Genomic DNA, 14,969 nt, shown 5'->3' with positions numbered 1-14,969 from the left:
CCCCTCAAATACAAAAGGAAATGAATTATTAAAAATGTGTTTCTTTCAACAAAATTTTGTTGAGTATATGTGATGTTTCATCCTTTCTAAATGATAAGGATTCTGCTGTAAAGAGACATGTGAAAACCAAATGAAACACGAAGTGATATTCTGACAGAACTATTATATGTTTAAAATAAGGATATATCCTTTAAGTAGAATGGCTTTGTTGTAATTGATCTTTGATCAACTTGAGCACAGTTCTTGTTTTCATAGTATGAAAGGCTTTGTTTTCCTGATTAGCAGAGTCTCTCTCAAATACCAAAATGGTTCCATTGCCCAGAGGAGCCAATCTCGCCAATGCCACCACATTACCTGAATGTTTACTGGTTTCTTGGGATGGACGGGAGTCAAGAGAGGGAAGAGTTTAGAATGAAGCTGCCAATAGAAGCCTTTTGAGGATTTAGACGGAAATTGTGAAAGGTCCATCTTCTCTAGACATAAACCCAAATTCCCTAGCTGTGATACTAGCCAGTCTTTAGGGACATCTCCCTTTGTTACTCAGACTGGTAGATCTTTGAGCTCAACCCACAACAGCATATCCACTCAATCCCAAGACATAGCTGACATCCACCTCTTACTCTACACATGGCAACCATCATACGCCCACCCAACTGTTGACTCGCATTCAGGGACCACCACCACCACCACTACCAACAACAACCACCAGCCACCCCGGCACCATCTCCCAGCAACTGGCCTCTCCCAGTCCCCGCCCCTTTTCTGAAAGCACCCAATGGGTGGAGTCGGGGCTGCGGTGGGAGGGGCCTGAGGCGGGCACATTTAAAGAAAGGCAGAGGGCGAAAGAAGGCTAGAGAGGAGAAGAAAGAGAAACCAGGGGGGCGAAGCGCCGTCCAATGACAAAGCCCAGGGGTGGGCGCCGGCCGCCATCTTGAACCGGGCGGCAGGATATCCACCCGCGTCCTCCGCCCTCGGAGGGGGAGGGGCGGCGGAGGCGAGAAAAGTAGCGAGAGACGCGCCGGGCTGGAGACGCCAGCAGCGGCCACCACAGCCGAGCCAAGCCAGACTCGGGCGGGCTCGGCGGCGACAGCGAGACCAGGCGAGCGCGGGCGGCCTCGAGTGGCCTCCGATGCGGCGCACCGTGAAGAGGCGCCGGCGCCGGCCCCCGGCCGCGGCCGCCCGGGGCGGCGGCTTTAGAGCGGGAGGAGGGGCCGGGCTGGAGGCGCGGGAGGAGAAGGTGGTGTACTCCCGGTCGCAACTGTCGCTGGCCGACAGCACCAAGGCGCTGGGCGATGCCTTCAAGCTGTTCATGCCCCGCAGCACGGAGTTCATGAGCTCGGACGCGGAGCTCTGGAGCTTCCTCTGCAGCCTCAAGCACCAGTTCTCCCCGCACATCCTGCGCAGCAAGGACGTCTACGGCTACGCCTCCTGCCGAGCCCTGGTGCCTGACCCCCCGGAGCCCCCTACCGCCCGCGGCCTGACGCGCCGGCCGGCCCCGCGCGCGGCCGCCAGGAGGAGGCGCCGCGGAGCCCGGGCGACCGCCGCGGGCAGGAGGCGGCCCCGGCTGCCCCCGCCGCCTCCAGCGTCACCGCCACCGCTGCTGCCGCCGCCGGCGGCCCCCGAGGAGTCCTGCCTGGAGAAGCTCTCGGCGCCCGAGCCCTGCTTCGGGGGCCGCACCCTGGAGGAGATCTGGAGGGCAGCCACCCCGACGCTGACCACCTTCCCCACCATCCGCGTCGGCGGCGACGTGTGGGGCGAGCGCAGCCTGGCGGCGGCGCGACGCAAGGCGCGCCAAGTCCTGCGAGTGGACCTGGAACCCGTGGTGAGGCTCCGCCGCTTCCCGGTGCCCCGGGCTTGAGACGCCGCCCCGAGGGCGCCTCCTGCAGGTCCCCGGCCCAAGATGGAGTTTCTGCTTGGAGAAATGAACAAGTGTCAGTCGAGTGTTTACAGACTCCTCCAGGACCGTCCCCTAGTGCACTTTACGCGCGAGGAAGTCCCGGGATGGCCTCCCTGCCCCGCGCCCCCGGGATGCGTCCCCGCGTCTGGAACTCCGGGACAGGTGTACCCTCTGCCGCCTCCCCGCACCGCATCTGCGAAGGAGGAGACTGCAGGACTCACAGGGGAGGTCCCTTTGCTTCCGAACCCCAGATTGAGAAGTCTCCAGGACTATAGGGACAGATTGGTTTTCTCCCTTTCGGACTCTACCTCACTGGTCTGGAAGTCCTCCGAAGAAGTCATTCTTTTCCAAAGGAATTTGTTTTCGTGCTTGTGTAATAAAAGCCAGAATTTGCTTGCTCTTTAACCCCCGCCTCCATTTTTCTTTTTGACTGCCACCCCTCTTTCTGGACGGAAGATCAAACATGTTTTGTGGTGTTGCACTAGTTTGTGCTCAGGGTATTCTGAATCCCACTCGTTTCTGAATTTTTACTGAATTTCAAAGCTTTGACCAAGGATTTTTTTTTTTTTGAGAGGTTCAAGCTTGACTGTTAGTAATGCAAGAATTTATATGGCTTTGATTTTCATGGGCTCAGTGATTACAAACAAAAGAGATGTAAAGTCCAATTGCTTAACGTTTTAAAGGTGTTTCTAGAAGATTTTATATTGAAGTTTAATGTTTATATTTACTGAGCTCCTAAAGCAAATGGTAGAATACTCATACAAAGTTTTGTTTATGAAAAGTTGACTTGTTGAATTCTTTTTTAATTGAATAAAAATTGAAGTGCATTGAAACCACATGGCTTGTGATTGGGGGAAAAAAGAATCGTGAAGAACTGGTGTTGTTGCAGGAATGACTGGAATTCAATTGGAGATAATCTGGCAACATGTCCTGGTCAAACATAAAAATCCAAGAATGTTAATGAGAAGATAATAATTTTTAAAATTGAAGTCATATAGGAGAGATGAATGTGTGTAAACGTTGTGAATAAAGTGACAAACAGAATACCCATTAGAAACCTCAACATGATCTATAGAGAAGGGTGGGGGCATTTCTTGGTATCAAGTAACTGGTTGAAGTTACTTTGGGCAAAATAGATCCCTTTGTTTTTATTGTTGGATAACAAGAAATGCCAAGACTAGTATTCATCACATTTGTAAACATTATGACAATTAGTTGACTTTTTTGTCCTGTGAATTTTCTTTTTTTCCATTCATAGTTAACGTTTGCAGTCTTTGTTTGATAGCTGAAGGCCACAGAAATCAAACAGGCAAGCCACCCAGAGTACTGACCCTTATTTTACACTTTTGTAATAGTGTGTATACCATATGGCCTAGTGTGGAATTCTTGATTATCCAAGTGCCTTTGGTCAATGGTGGCAGCAAGACTTACTGGTTATTAGACAGTGGTGCCACAGCCAGCTTTTACTGCAATACCTAAAGGGTCAAGTAGTGTTTTTGTACCACAATTATTTCAAATTCAAGTATTCTGCCATGGAACTATCCATACTGGGCTGGAACTTGGCATGTGAAACCCTCAATACAAAGGTTTATCTCTGCTTGGCAGCTTATTAGGAGAATAATGAGAGTTGTGATTTTTACTCTTGTTTTCCTAGAATTCAAATGGCATAGCTTTCTGAAATAATTATTTTAAGTTTAATAGTCCATAGTAGAAATGTTGTGAATTTCATTTCAGTGTTCTTGTTTTGAAAAAAAAATTATATATATATATATACATATATACATATATATATATGACTTTATGCCAGTTTCCCAGTAAGCCTCATAGTCTTTTATTCACTACTCAATGATGATGCATCCTTACAAACACTGTCATATGGGTAAATAAAAAAGTGAATAATTACTTAGAAGATGGAGAGTGTTAAATTATAGTTGTGTGATAGGAAGCTGAGACATTTTTTGGTTATTAGCTTCCATTGCCAATTGTATTTCATACACATAGGAGTTTCTTTCCAAAAATATATTGTTAACTTTTATAGCTAACTAGCACCTGAAAAAATGTATTGTACCATTTCACTATTGTATATAGTTTTATAATAATTTTTAAAGTAAATCCAATGGCCATATTAGAATGTAATTTCAACATGTAGCTTATCTAGATAGTTTTCCTGAGGATTTTGAAATTAGCTGAGAATAACTTTTCTCAGCACACAACTGAAACATAACCAGTGACACCTTGCATTTGTTTTAACTGATATTCTTGACATTTTTTTCCTCTTATGCCTTGTTACTTTAGTGCACTTGAATGTGTGTAAATGCTTTTTTTGGCTTATTTGGGTTATCTGATTTCAGTTTGAATCTGATTGCCCATCTTGAAGTCAATATGGTTCATGTGGACTATTAAATAATGCCGTTTCTAGTTTGTGAAGTAAGATGTAAGAAATATTTTTGCCAAGTTTTCTTTAGCAAAACCTATCTTGCAACTTCTAAAATGTGGAGAAACATCTGATATAGTTGACTAGTATGTTAATAGGAAAGTGAAAGTATTTTATGATTACCTTTGGGCAGAGTGTGAAAAGAAACTTGGCATAGTGGCCTTTATGGTGAGGCATCCATTAATTGTTTCAGAAGTGAGACAGTCTGTAGCTTAGCTTGTGTATAGTTTTTTTTTTTTAAAGAAGTCCCATTTGTTTGTTCTCTTGCCTTCATTTATATCTCATATGACACAAGTAGAGGAGGACGCTAGGAGGAATTTTATCACCTTGATATATTTCTGTTTGATTTTTGACTTTTGGGTGCCTAAATATGACTGGCACAACAAATAATCTTTTTTGGTATTTTTTACATTCCTTCCTAACAACCAGCAACTCATTTTCTGTCACTAAAACCAGTAATGTCATGATTGTGAGGGCAAGCTTCATCATTGATAGTGCAAAGTGTTGCTGTTGTGGCGTGTATTTATTTTTGTTTGAGTACTCTATTGGACAAGTGTAACTTAAGCTAGTGGCACATACTTGTTGATTTGCTATGAGCAAATGTTAGTACTATTTTTCAGAAAACTCTTCAATAAAATATTTTAAAATCATTGAATACAAAAAGTCTGAGCAATTTTGAACTCAAAAGGTTTTTTTGGTCGTTTTAAGGGTTGGGTTGCCACAGCACTCTTTAAATTGATAATTTTTAATGATCATATATACCTAACATTTGCTTTATTGGTGTGTTGAAATATTTTTTTTGATAAACTGTTATGTCTTAATTGCATTAGAAAGCAATTGTTTGTAGTGGAACTGAAGTGTTTCCCTGGACAGTTTAATGTGCATATGATTAAGATTTACAATTTGGTTGTACTTTGCTTTTTAACTTATTAACTGTAAATAAATTTTAGAGAATACACAGTGTCTAGTTTTTCTAATTAGGTTGAAATTTTTTGAAATGGGATTTTGTGTTTACATGTAAATCAAAAAACAATTTATAAGTTGATAAATTTTGACTTTTGTGTACTTAAAACTCCTAAGAATCTCAAGATTTTTGTTTTGTGCTGTCTTGGGAGTCTATGTCCCATCAGTTCTTTAGTTATCTTGTGAATCTATTATGGTGCTTCAGTTGCAAGCCATTTATGCATTCAGCCAGCAATAGACCCCTTTAAGAATGCATCATAATTCAGGGTTCTGAATCTTGATCCCAAGTTCCTTTGTGGGATGGTAAAAAATCTAAATCTCCCATTCTTTTATATTGTAAAAGAAAGTAAGAGTGCTTTAAATGAGTAGCAATAAAGACTGTTCTACAATTAAGGATAGAGCCAGAAATTTCATTACAGTCTAGAAGGCAGAAGTGGAATATTAGCAAACTCTACACCAAGGGCAATTTCATAGTACTGTGTAGGTTGAATTGCCTTCATACCCAAGTTCTTATCAATAGATGGAAGTAGCAAAGTGAATAGCTGTGGTGTCATAGTGCCAGGACTGGAATTATCATGAGTGAATTCATGGCTCACAAGTGTTGGGACTCTAGGTAAATAATTATTTGTACCTTAGCCTCATTAGCAAATGTAGTTAATAAAATATTGAGTTATTGTAAGGATTGGAAGGGATGTTAATTCTAGAGACCTAGGAAGTACTTAATAAATACTATTAACTGGAAGTATGCATGCTGAGAATAAATATGTATACTGAGAGCAATCCCTTGGGAGTTTAGCTCTCCAGCTTTTTCAGCATCTCAAACAAGAACAGACTATGGTCTAGGAAAGGTATAAAACACTAAAATAAGGTAATTCATGGGTGAATTAAATTGAAAACATAAATTATATTTTTAGCCCTACTGACAACTAAAAGAGGTTTTTAGCAGTAAGAGGTTAGATAAAATGGATTTAATCACAATTTTTGCTGTTAGAATTTTTCTTTTAAAAATTTGATTTTATCATATCATTGAAAGACAATTAAAATATGCCAACGTATATTTTAAAGTGTCTGAGAATTAATCCAGGCATGGTGGCATGTGCCTATAGTTCCAACACTCAATAGGCTGAGGCTACATTAGTCCAAGACCTGGACAACATAGAAAGACCCTGGATCAACAAAGGAAACAACAACAACAACAACAACAACAAAAAAAACAAAACAAAAATGAAGTATCTGAACAATAGATCAAAGTTGCTGGTCCAGAAACTTGTAAATATTTTGCACAAATTTTTCCTAGAGTAAGTTTATTAGGGACTGCTCAAGACCCTTGTTAATATTTATGCACAGAACCAACATAGAATTAGTTTTTATGAGGTTTGTGGTTCAGGTTTTAAAGGAAATAAGATAAGTACAATAACTGTGCTTGAAACAGCAGAACATTATTACTAAAAGTAAAAATATCCTCATTTTCAAAGCACTGACACACTCAGTTTTAGATGTTGGATATAAAGCTAGTAATTTAGCTCTGATTCCTCTTAACACAAGGATTAACAGACCATAGTCTAAATTGGTGAGCAAGCCAAAATTGAAGTATCTGAAGTTGACACACAGAATTTCTTGGAAAAGTATAATATGAAAGTAGTGAGGGTGCAAAAGCCTCAAAATTGAGCCTGATTGCAGATTTCACAAAAGCATTGAATTCTTGCTGTCAGTGCTCTCTTACATCTTGATAAATGTTGTAAGTTGTGATCTATTACATAATAAACATACCCAACTCCTGATTCGAAGGTAATGATCATAACACCAAGCAATATGATTAGCCCAGCAAATCTGAATAAATATCCTACTGGACTGACCTAGCTTCTGAAAGTACTCATAGAAAAGTTAAATTCATCCATTTTATAGTTAAGTATATATTTTATAGTTAAGTTGTAAAATTAACTATAAAATATATACATGTTTCTCTAAAGATTTTTTCACCTATGTATTCTTTACATGTTTAAAAAGTATAGGAAAGAAAGGATGTAATTTATTATTCTAAATCTCACAGATTCAAAGAAATACGGAAGCAAAATATATATGCAAAAGTACATATATTGTTAGAATTACATGTGTACAGTTTGATGAATTTTCATAAATTCAATAGACTTGTGTAACCTGTATTCAGATTAGCAAAAACATTACAAATACTCCAGAAGTACCCCCGAATGCCTGCTTTCTTCCCTCTACTCGATAACCATTATTCTGACTTCATACAGCATACATAACTTTTGACTATTTTTCAACTTTATATAAATGGGATTATGTGTCATGTACTTAGTTTCTTTCATTTAAAATTATGCTTGAGTTCCATCTGTATTGTTGCATGTAATTATAGATCAGTCATTGGCATGTAGAATTCCATTTGTGAATATTCCAAAATAAATGCATTAAATTCTCGATGGGCATTTGAGTAAATTCCAATTTGGGGCAATTATGAATAAAGCTTCAGTGAATATTCTAGGATATGTCTTTTAGAGAATATATGCATGTATCCTATCCCCCCTCCTCTCTTCTCTCCTCTCCTCTCTTTGAGTATACATTATAGGAATGATTTGTCAGATCACAGGATTATAGCAAATGGTTACTTTTGGTAGATACATTTTCCAAAGTGGTTGTACCCATTTATATGAACTGTCTTAAAATTTGTCTTTTAAAAGTTTGCTTTGCAGGTGTTATTCTTTTTTATGCTTCCTTTTTTTTCTTCAAAACCAAAGGAATTTTATTCCTTCTGGTTTTATCATGAAACAAAAAGACATTCTTTCCACCCCCATATTCTCTTCTCATCATTTTAAAACTGAAACTTTTAAAGAAATCTTTTACATATTAGTAAAATTTTTTACTTTTCTCGCCATCCTTTGTGCAAAACCAACTCTGAGATTGGGAATACTGTTGACTTTTATTAACCCAAGCCTGGTGAATTTAAATGGTCATAAACTATGTGTTGAAGGAGAGGGACCTCACAGTGTTCCTTTTCTACCCGGTGGGCATGATTGCATTGAGGTAATCTATAACATAGTAGAGGTCCTGCCTACGGAAAGACCTTGTTGATTATTCTAGAAAGCAAGGCATTCAGAGTATTGGGTGACAGGAGAGGGAGACTTGAGGTCAACCGAGAAGAGGAAAGGTTATGTCTTGGGCTGGCTCAGTGGGGCTCAATTCTTGTGGAAGGAATGAAGAAATATGCTCATGAGGACCCATATGAGAGATATTCCAGAACTTGAGAAGTGAATTGTTCCTTATTAAGTAAAGGGGCTTGGGGGATATTTATTTCACGTCTGCATGTTCACAATACTTCACACCAAGCTCACCTCTTTACATGTGTCTTTCTTCCCTCCTGGGTTGTGAGTTGCTCACTGGCAGGACTCATCTGTCTTGTCTTTGCATCACTACAACATTGTATGTGCCTGCCACTCAGTGATACTGAGGGAATGAATTGTGTTCATGGAATTCACATAAACCAGGAACATTGCCTTCCAAATTTTATAGAAAAAGCTGTGTTGCTTTGTAATCAAAGCAATTTGTAATTGAGGTATGATTTTTTTACTGTAACTTATCAAATACACTTATGATGAATTCCTAGCATTTTGTGATCCAATTAAGTAGCTGAAGAGTTTGACATCTCTTGTGATGGTACGTGGCAATACCACTTGATGATCACTACTTCTGAGTCTCTCAGCCAGAGGCAGCCTAGTGCAATGGTTAAGATGCTGGCCCCTGGACCCAGGCTTCCTGGTCAAAATCCTTTCTTCCTCTCTTACTAGAAGCAGACCTTTTGACAAACTACTTACCCTCTCTGTTCCTCAATTTACTCAGCTGTAAAAACAAGCACAATATAGCACCTACCTCACAGAGCCCTTATGAGAATTTAATGAGGTAACACATATACAACACTTAGAATAGTGCCTGGAACCTGGTTAGCCTCAGTCAATAAATATTAACTTTTATTAGTAGTAATGTAAAAAAAACTTTATAAAGTCTCAATTTGTTTACTTGAATTTTTTATATTGGCAGGTGGTGAAAGTAAAGGACAACAGCTATAGTCCATAAAATGTCAATTAGTCAAACTGAGTTGGGAGGATGAGGTCAAATTCACCAGTAGTGACACATGCAAAAGGATGCTGTGTGTCTTGTGAGGAGCACAAAGTTGTCCAAGACCCAGTATAAACCAACAGCCAAATGACCAGAAAGACCAACTAATCTCATTCAATTCCCACCATGCGTCTGCATTGTTGGCACAGTGCTGAGCATAGATGCCTTCCAAATCCCACTGTGCTCTGGGTACTCTACTTGCCTGTTTTTCTTTAGAGCAAAGCTCAACAATCCTATGAGCTTGGTATTATGATTTGTACTTAATAGATGCATAAACTAAAGCTTGGAGAGCTTAAGAAATGTGCCAAATAACACACATCTAAGTAGCAGAGCTTGGATTTGAAGTCTCATCTGTCTTATCCCACACACTTTACTAATTCTTTTAGATATTTTTAGAGGAATAATATAAATTAATCAACCCCTTGAGAAACCTACTTTCAAATCCTAAGGTGGGAAAAAAAAAGATTATTTTAAGAGCCCTGTTTTGTTCACCTTTTGTAGTTCTTATGGTGTACGGCATAGGTGTTTATCTAGTGTCTGGAAAATGAATAAGTATGAGTGAATGAGCTAAAGCAGGAATTCCTTTGCTCTTGTGATTAGATCATTTAATTTGATGGTGGATGTCAGGGTACTCTGGCTTATGGTCCAAAGACATTTCATATGTCTTTTCTTCTAATTGCTGCTATAAGTATAAGCAGTTATTTGTCATAACATTTTTCTCAAATTACTTGCCAGATAATAAAATGCAGACTTCATAAATTGAAACTGGAGGGGTCCTATGTAATTTTTAGCCCTCATGCCCTCTGGTTGCCAGCATATAGCCTCTAAATCAGAAGCTCCTACTCTGGACACCTTCCATTTTGGGTGGTATCCACTCTGTGGATGGCTACAAGACAAAGTTAACAAGCTCCTGAGGATATTCTAATTTTCTTTTTCCTTCCTAAACATCTTCATAAAGTTAAAACTCATAAGTTTTATTTAGATAAACAAAAACCAGAATAGTGTACACAGCCTTAAACATATGCTGAAAAAAGGACAAGATATGGGAGAAGCAAATGTGTGTGAGATAGGTGTGTGTGAGGAGCTCCAGGAGTTGACATTCCAGACCAGGTGGGCACTTGGCCCTTGCATTTCTTTGGGTCAGAACTAACCTCTTGTCTCCTTCCCATGGTATCCACTTATATATGCTTCACAGCTGTTGGGTGGATCAGCTGCCCCTGGCTGGGAGAAAACACCACCAATAGAATTTGCTTGTTCTACTGCCCTGTGATGTTTACCTGTTGGCTGATTTTGCTAAAAGCACCTATTTTCCTTAAAATGCTATATAACAGGTAGATTTACCTCAATCACACTTTGCTTACTTTATTTCCTCAGTTCATTTATCCACCCATGGCTTGTATTTCACAAAATTTATTGAGGCTTTCTGCCATGGAATGAACTGTAACCCCCATTCATATGTTAAAACCCTAACTACCAAAGTGATGGTGTTTGGAAATGAGGACTTTAGAGGTTTAAATGAGATCATCAGGGTGGGGCTGTCATCATGAGATAAGTGCCCTTATGAGTCGGCTTGTTCTTACTCTGTATGGTGTGAGGACGAGAAGGTGGCCATCTACAAATCAGGAAGAAAGCCTTTGCCAGAGCCCAACAATGCTGGCATCTTGGTCTTAGGCTTCCAGTTTCCAAAACTGATAATTTATTTATCTATGTATTTATTTATTTATTTTTGCTCTCCTGGGAATTAAATCCAAGGCACTCTACCACTAAGCTACACCCCATTCCTTTTTATTTTTTATTTTGAAATGGGGTCTCTCTAAGTTGTTTAGGGCCTCTCTGTATTGCTGATGTTGGCCTCAAACTTGCAATTCTTCTGCCTCCCAAATCGCTGGGATTACAGGCAGGTGCCACCACACTTGGCTTAATTTTTGTTGTTTAAACCACACATTCTATGGTATTTTTGTTATAGCCACCCCCCAAAACTAGGTCTCTAGAATGGATTTTAAGAGTTGAAGTCTCCCTGTCCCAGTAGTTTTTACAGGCTGGTAGATGCTTCATTTTTATGACCTATACTTGGCAGCTACTACACCAGATGGATCACTTTGTGCCCTCTCCCTTTTTTTTTTTTTTTTTTTTGCCTTTTCACTGTCATTTGGTGGATATCTGCCTCCTTTTCTCTCTGTATATGCTCTGGAATAGGGATGGTTACAGTGAAAGGACTTCTTTTTCAAAATCTAATTTACTCTGGGGCTGGGTATTTAAAACAAAGCACAACAAATCAGAAGGAGCTCATCAAAATTATATGTGTTTGACAAACATTCAGTGGCTTTTTGCTAAAGTGTTTGGTTAAGGGACAAATTAGTTGGGTAAATATCTAAAAGCAGGGGGCAATGCAGGTTGGTCTGTAAGGCCTCTGAGTGTAGAGCTTGATGGTTGGCTGAGAGCCCCCACTGCATGTTCTCAAGATCCATGGCAGGAAGAGCTGCTGCCAGGGTACACCTGCCAAAGCCACCATACCTGATGTGTCTCCAGCACTTCTTGACTCCTTATGCTTGATAGATCCCCCCTCCCGGTATTTCACTTCTTTATTTTTCCTTTATCAAGACAAGCAAAGTACAGGTGCTGTATTGATGGCTCTTCATTCCAATTTAAAGTGTAACCTTCTTGGACCTTCAAAAGTATGGCTCAGAACAAACAATCTCTGAAAATGGTTGATCTAAGCCACCCCTTACTCTTCACTGTTAATGTCCCAGAGAGCCACAGGACTGCTTAGCTAAGGTGTAGCTGGAAAGAGAACCCACATTATTTAAATCTCTGCCCATTGTTCTCTTCAATGATCCATTTGCCTGGGACGGATTAGCATTTTGAGAAAGTTGTCGTGACAATCAAACAGGAGGTGGGTTTCTCAGATAGTTGATGCTGGTGGGAGAGGTAAGAGACCTGGAGACTGGAATAAGAGAGGACACTAAACACTAGGAGAAAAGAGTAGGCTGAAGGGACACTCTGCCTCCTTCACTTTGCTTTGGGCTGGCCTTACTAATAATATCTGGGCAGCCTAGTCCTGAGGGCATGGTAGGGCATTACAGCCCTGGAAGGAAGGGCTTGGCTTCATACAAAACCCAACAGCTGACCAATGGAGATTTGTCTATCAGCAGTAGCGTGGGTGATACTCTTTGTAGGTCCCTGGTGGTATGTCTGCCAGTAGTCTATGGGAAATGTGTGTTTGTGTGTGTATGCGTGTGAGTGAGAGGGAGAGGGAGGGAGAGGGACGAGGAGAGAAGGAAGGGAGTATTACAGTGGAGGGGTGGGATATTGATTGCCTATTCAAAAGGCAGCATTTTCCCTACAAGATAAGCCCTAAATAAAAATAATGATAATGAATAGAATTAAGTGTAGAAATTGACATGATAATGTGTGGTATTAAAAAGTCCTAAATATGTTTCTTTGACTTTGAAATTTGGCTCTGCTCTCCTTGAATCCTGGAAGACAGAATGGAATATTAAGGATGGTTTGGAATAGAACTTTCATTGGTCTGATTCTAATTCTTTTCACAGATTGAGCATTCTGGCAGGAGAAATCTGACATGTACAGTCAAATGTGTTACCTCAGCCAAGGCAGAGCAGAGAGTGAGGCAGAATGGGGTGAACTTGGCTTGGAACCCAAGTTCACCATCCGCACAATTACCAACTAGCTGTGAGGTTTGGGGAAACTGTGGTCCTTCTATTCTGAAGTTGTATGATGTGGGTTAAAGTTCTATATGAATCTGTACATTCAAAAGCCATGCCTACATGAATAATTCAGGAAAGAGGGCATCAGATTGAAAAAGCTATTCAGATAGACACTGTTCATCTTTCTAGTGTCAATGATGAAAAATGCAGATCGGAATTCCAGATCACATGACCCAGGTTCAGAATGTTTATTTATTCCCCATGAGTACCTTTGGAAATGGAATTTAACTTTGTCAAGATTATGTTCTTTTTCTAGTGTGGTCACTTTATAGTTAAAATGTTAGGTACACAACATGCTTATCTCAGTCATAGCAGAGCTAGTGTGTAAATAGGGTCATTATAAATAATTAGTGAATGAAGTTTTCTGTTTCTATTATAAACCAAGTGTCCTCTATTAGTAGAAACTATACCTTTACCATAGAGAGCAGTACATGAAAGATTATTGTGAGTCTGGGATTCTGTTGTGAAATACAGCATTTGTAACATTGAAAGATTCTTAGGAAAATTTCAATTCTAATATCTTTTACTCATTGTGGGCACTGATAGTTAAAAGATGAGGGGCATCTTGGTTGAAATACATGATTGCTCCTGAAAATAAAAGCATAAATAGGATTCTGAATAATTATTTTTTAAATTGCTCTTCATTATGCAAAATAATATATTATGAATGGAAAAACTAATCTCTCCTTTAGAGGAAAATATTCAAAAATTTTGATTATGGAGTCTCCTGGATATTTCAGCAGAGGACTCTTCTTTCTGTAGATTTATTCATTTTCCCACTAACTCAGGCCTTTTTCTACTGTTTTAATTTACTGTCCTAATTCTAAGAGTTATGATACTGCCTCCCTCAAATACTTTGAATAAATCTCTTTTTGTATTATTGCTTCATGTTGAAAAAAAATAATATTGAAGATTGCTATCATAGATCCACTCTTTTGATGATGATAGGTATGTAAGCTGTTGTCACATGTTTTGGGAAGCAAGTTGCCAATAAATATTCGGGCCTTAAACTACTGCTCATACTACTGTCTCAGTAATTTTACATCTAGGATGGATGGATGGATGGATGGATTGATTGATTTTTTACTGGGGATTGAATCCAGACATACTCTACCACTGAGCTACATCCTCAGCCCTTTTTATTCTGAGACAGGGTCTTGCTAAGTTGCTGAGGCTGGCCTTGAACTTGCAATCCTCCTGCCTCCTCCTGCCCAATCACTGGGATTATAGGCATGTACCACCACACTTGGATTCACATCTAGAATTTTGTTCTAATGTGATAAAAAATGAAAGGGTAAATTACTATAGAAAGATGTTTATATAAGAATGTATGTAAGAAAACTGGAAATAAACAATACCTAGTAAAAGAACAATGATTAAATGAATTACAATATGCCCACACAGAAAAGTATGTCATCATTAAAGTCATGTTTTGCTGGCACATTTAGTTCTCTGTTGTTATAAAACAAACAAACAAAAAATGGGAAGCAGTATGTAAAATAGTACAGAAGATATGATCCTAGTTTAATTTTTAAAAATTCTAGTTTAGATGTACATTTTGAGTAGTTTTAACAAATGTGCAAATCACGTGACCATTACCACCATTGGTATGGAAACTCTTTCCATCACCCCAGGAAACTTCCTCATGCCCTTTTAGTCTTCTCTCTACTCCCAGTCCCTGGCTGCTATAATAAAACATCTTAGACTAGATAACTTATAAACAACAGAAATTTATTTCTCTTAGTTCTGGAGGCTGGAAAATCCAAGATCAAGGTGCTAGCAGTTTTGGTGTCTAGGAAGAGCTACTTCCTCAGAATGT

General features: G+C 39.6%; 1 protein-coding gene across 1 annotated transcript; it reads left to right on the top strand.

Moving 5' to 3' along the window:
- Window positions 1-817: 817 nt before the first annotated feature.
- Ccdc71l (coiled-coil domain containing 71 like) lies at window positions 818-2,730 on the top strand. The gene has a single exon (XM_078040238.1). The coding sequence runs from the start codon at window positions 1,130-1,132 to the stop codon at window positions 1,856-1,858; it is 729 nt and encodes a 242-aa protein (XP_077896364.1). The 5' UTR covers window positions 818-1,129; the 3' UTR covers window positions 1,859-2,730.
- Window positions 2,731-14,969: the final 12,239 nt, after the last annotated feature.

This window comes from Ictidomys tridecemlineatus, chromosome 2, assembly GCF_052094955.1.
Source record: "Ictidomys tridecemlineatus isolate mIctTri1 chromosome 2, mIctTri1.hap1, whole genome shotgun sequence".
NCBI classification, from domain to species: Eukaryota; Metazoa; Chordata; class Mammalia; order Rodentia; family Sciuridae; genus Ictidomys; species Ictidomys tridecemlineatus.
Note: the sequence above shows the minus strand (reverse complement) of the source record. Positions and strands in the feature narration are given on the sequence as shown.

Coding starts and splice junctions, on each gene's coding strand:
- Ccdc71l (XM_078040238.1), top strand. CDS start 1,130: ATGCGGCGCACCGTGAAGAGGCGCCGGCGCCGGCCCCCGGCCGCGGCC.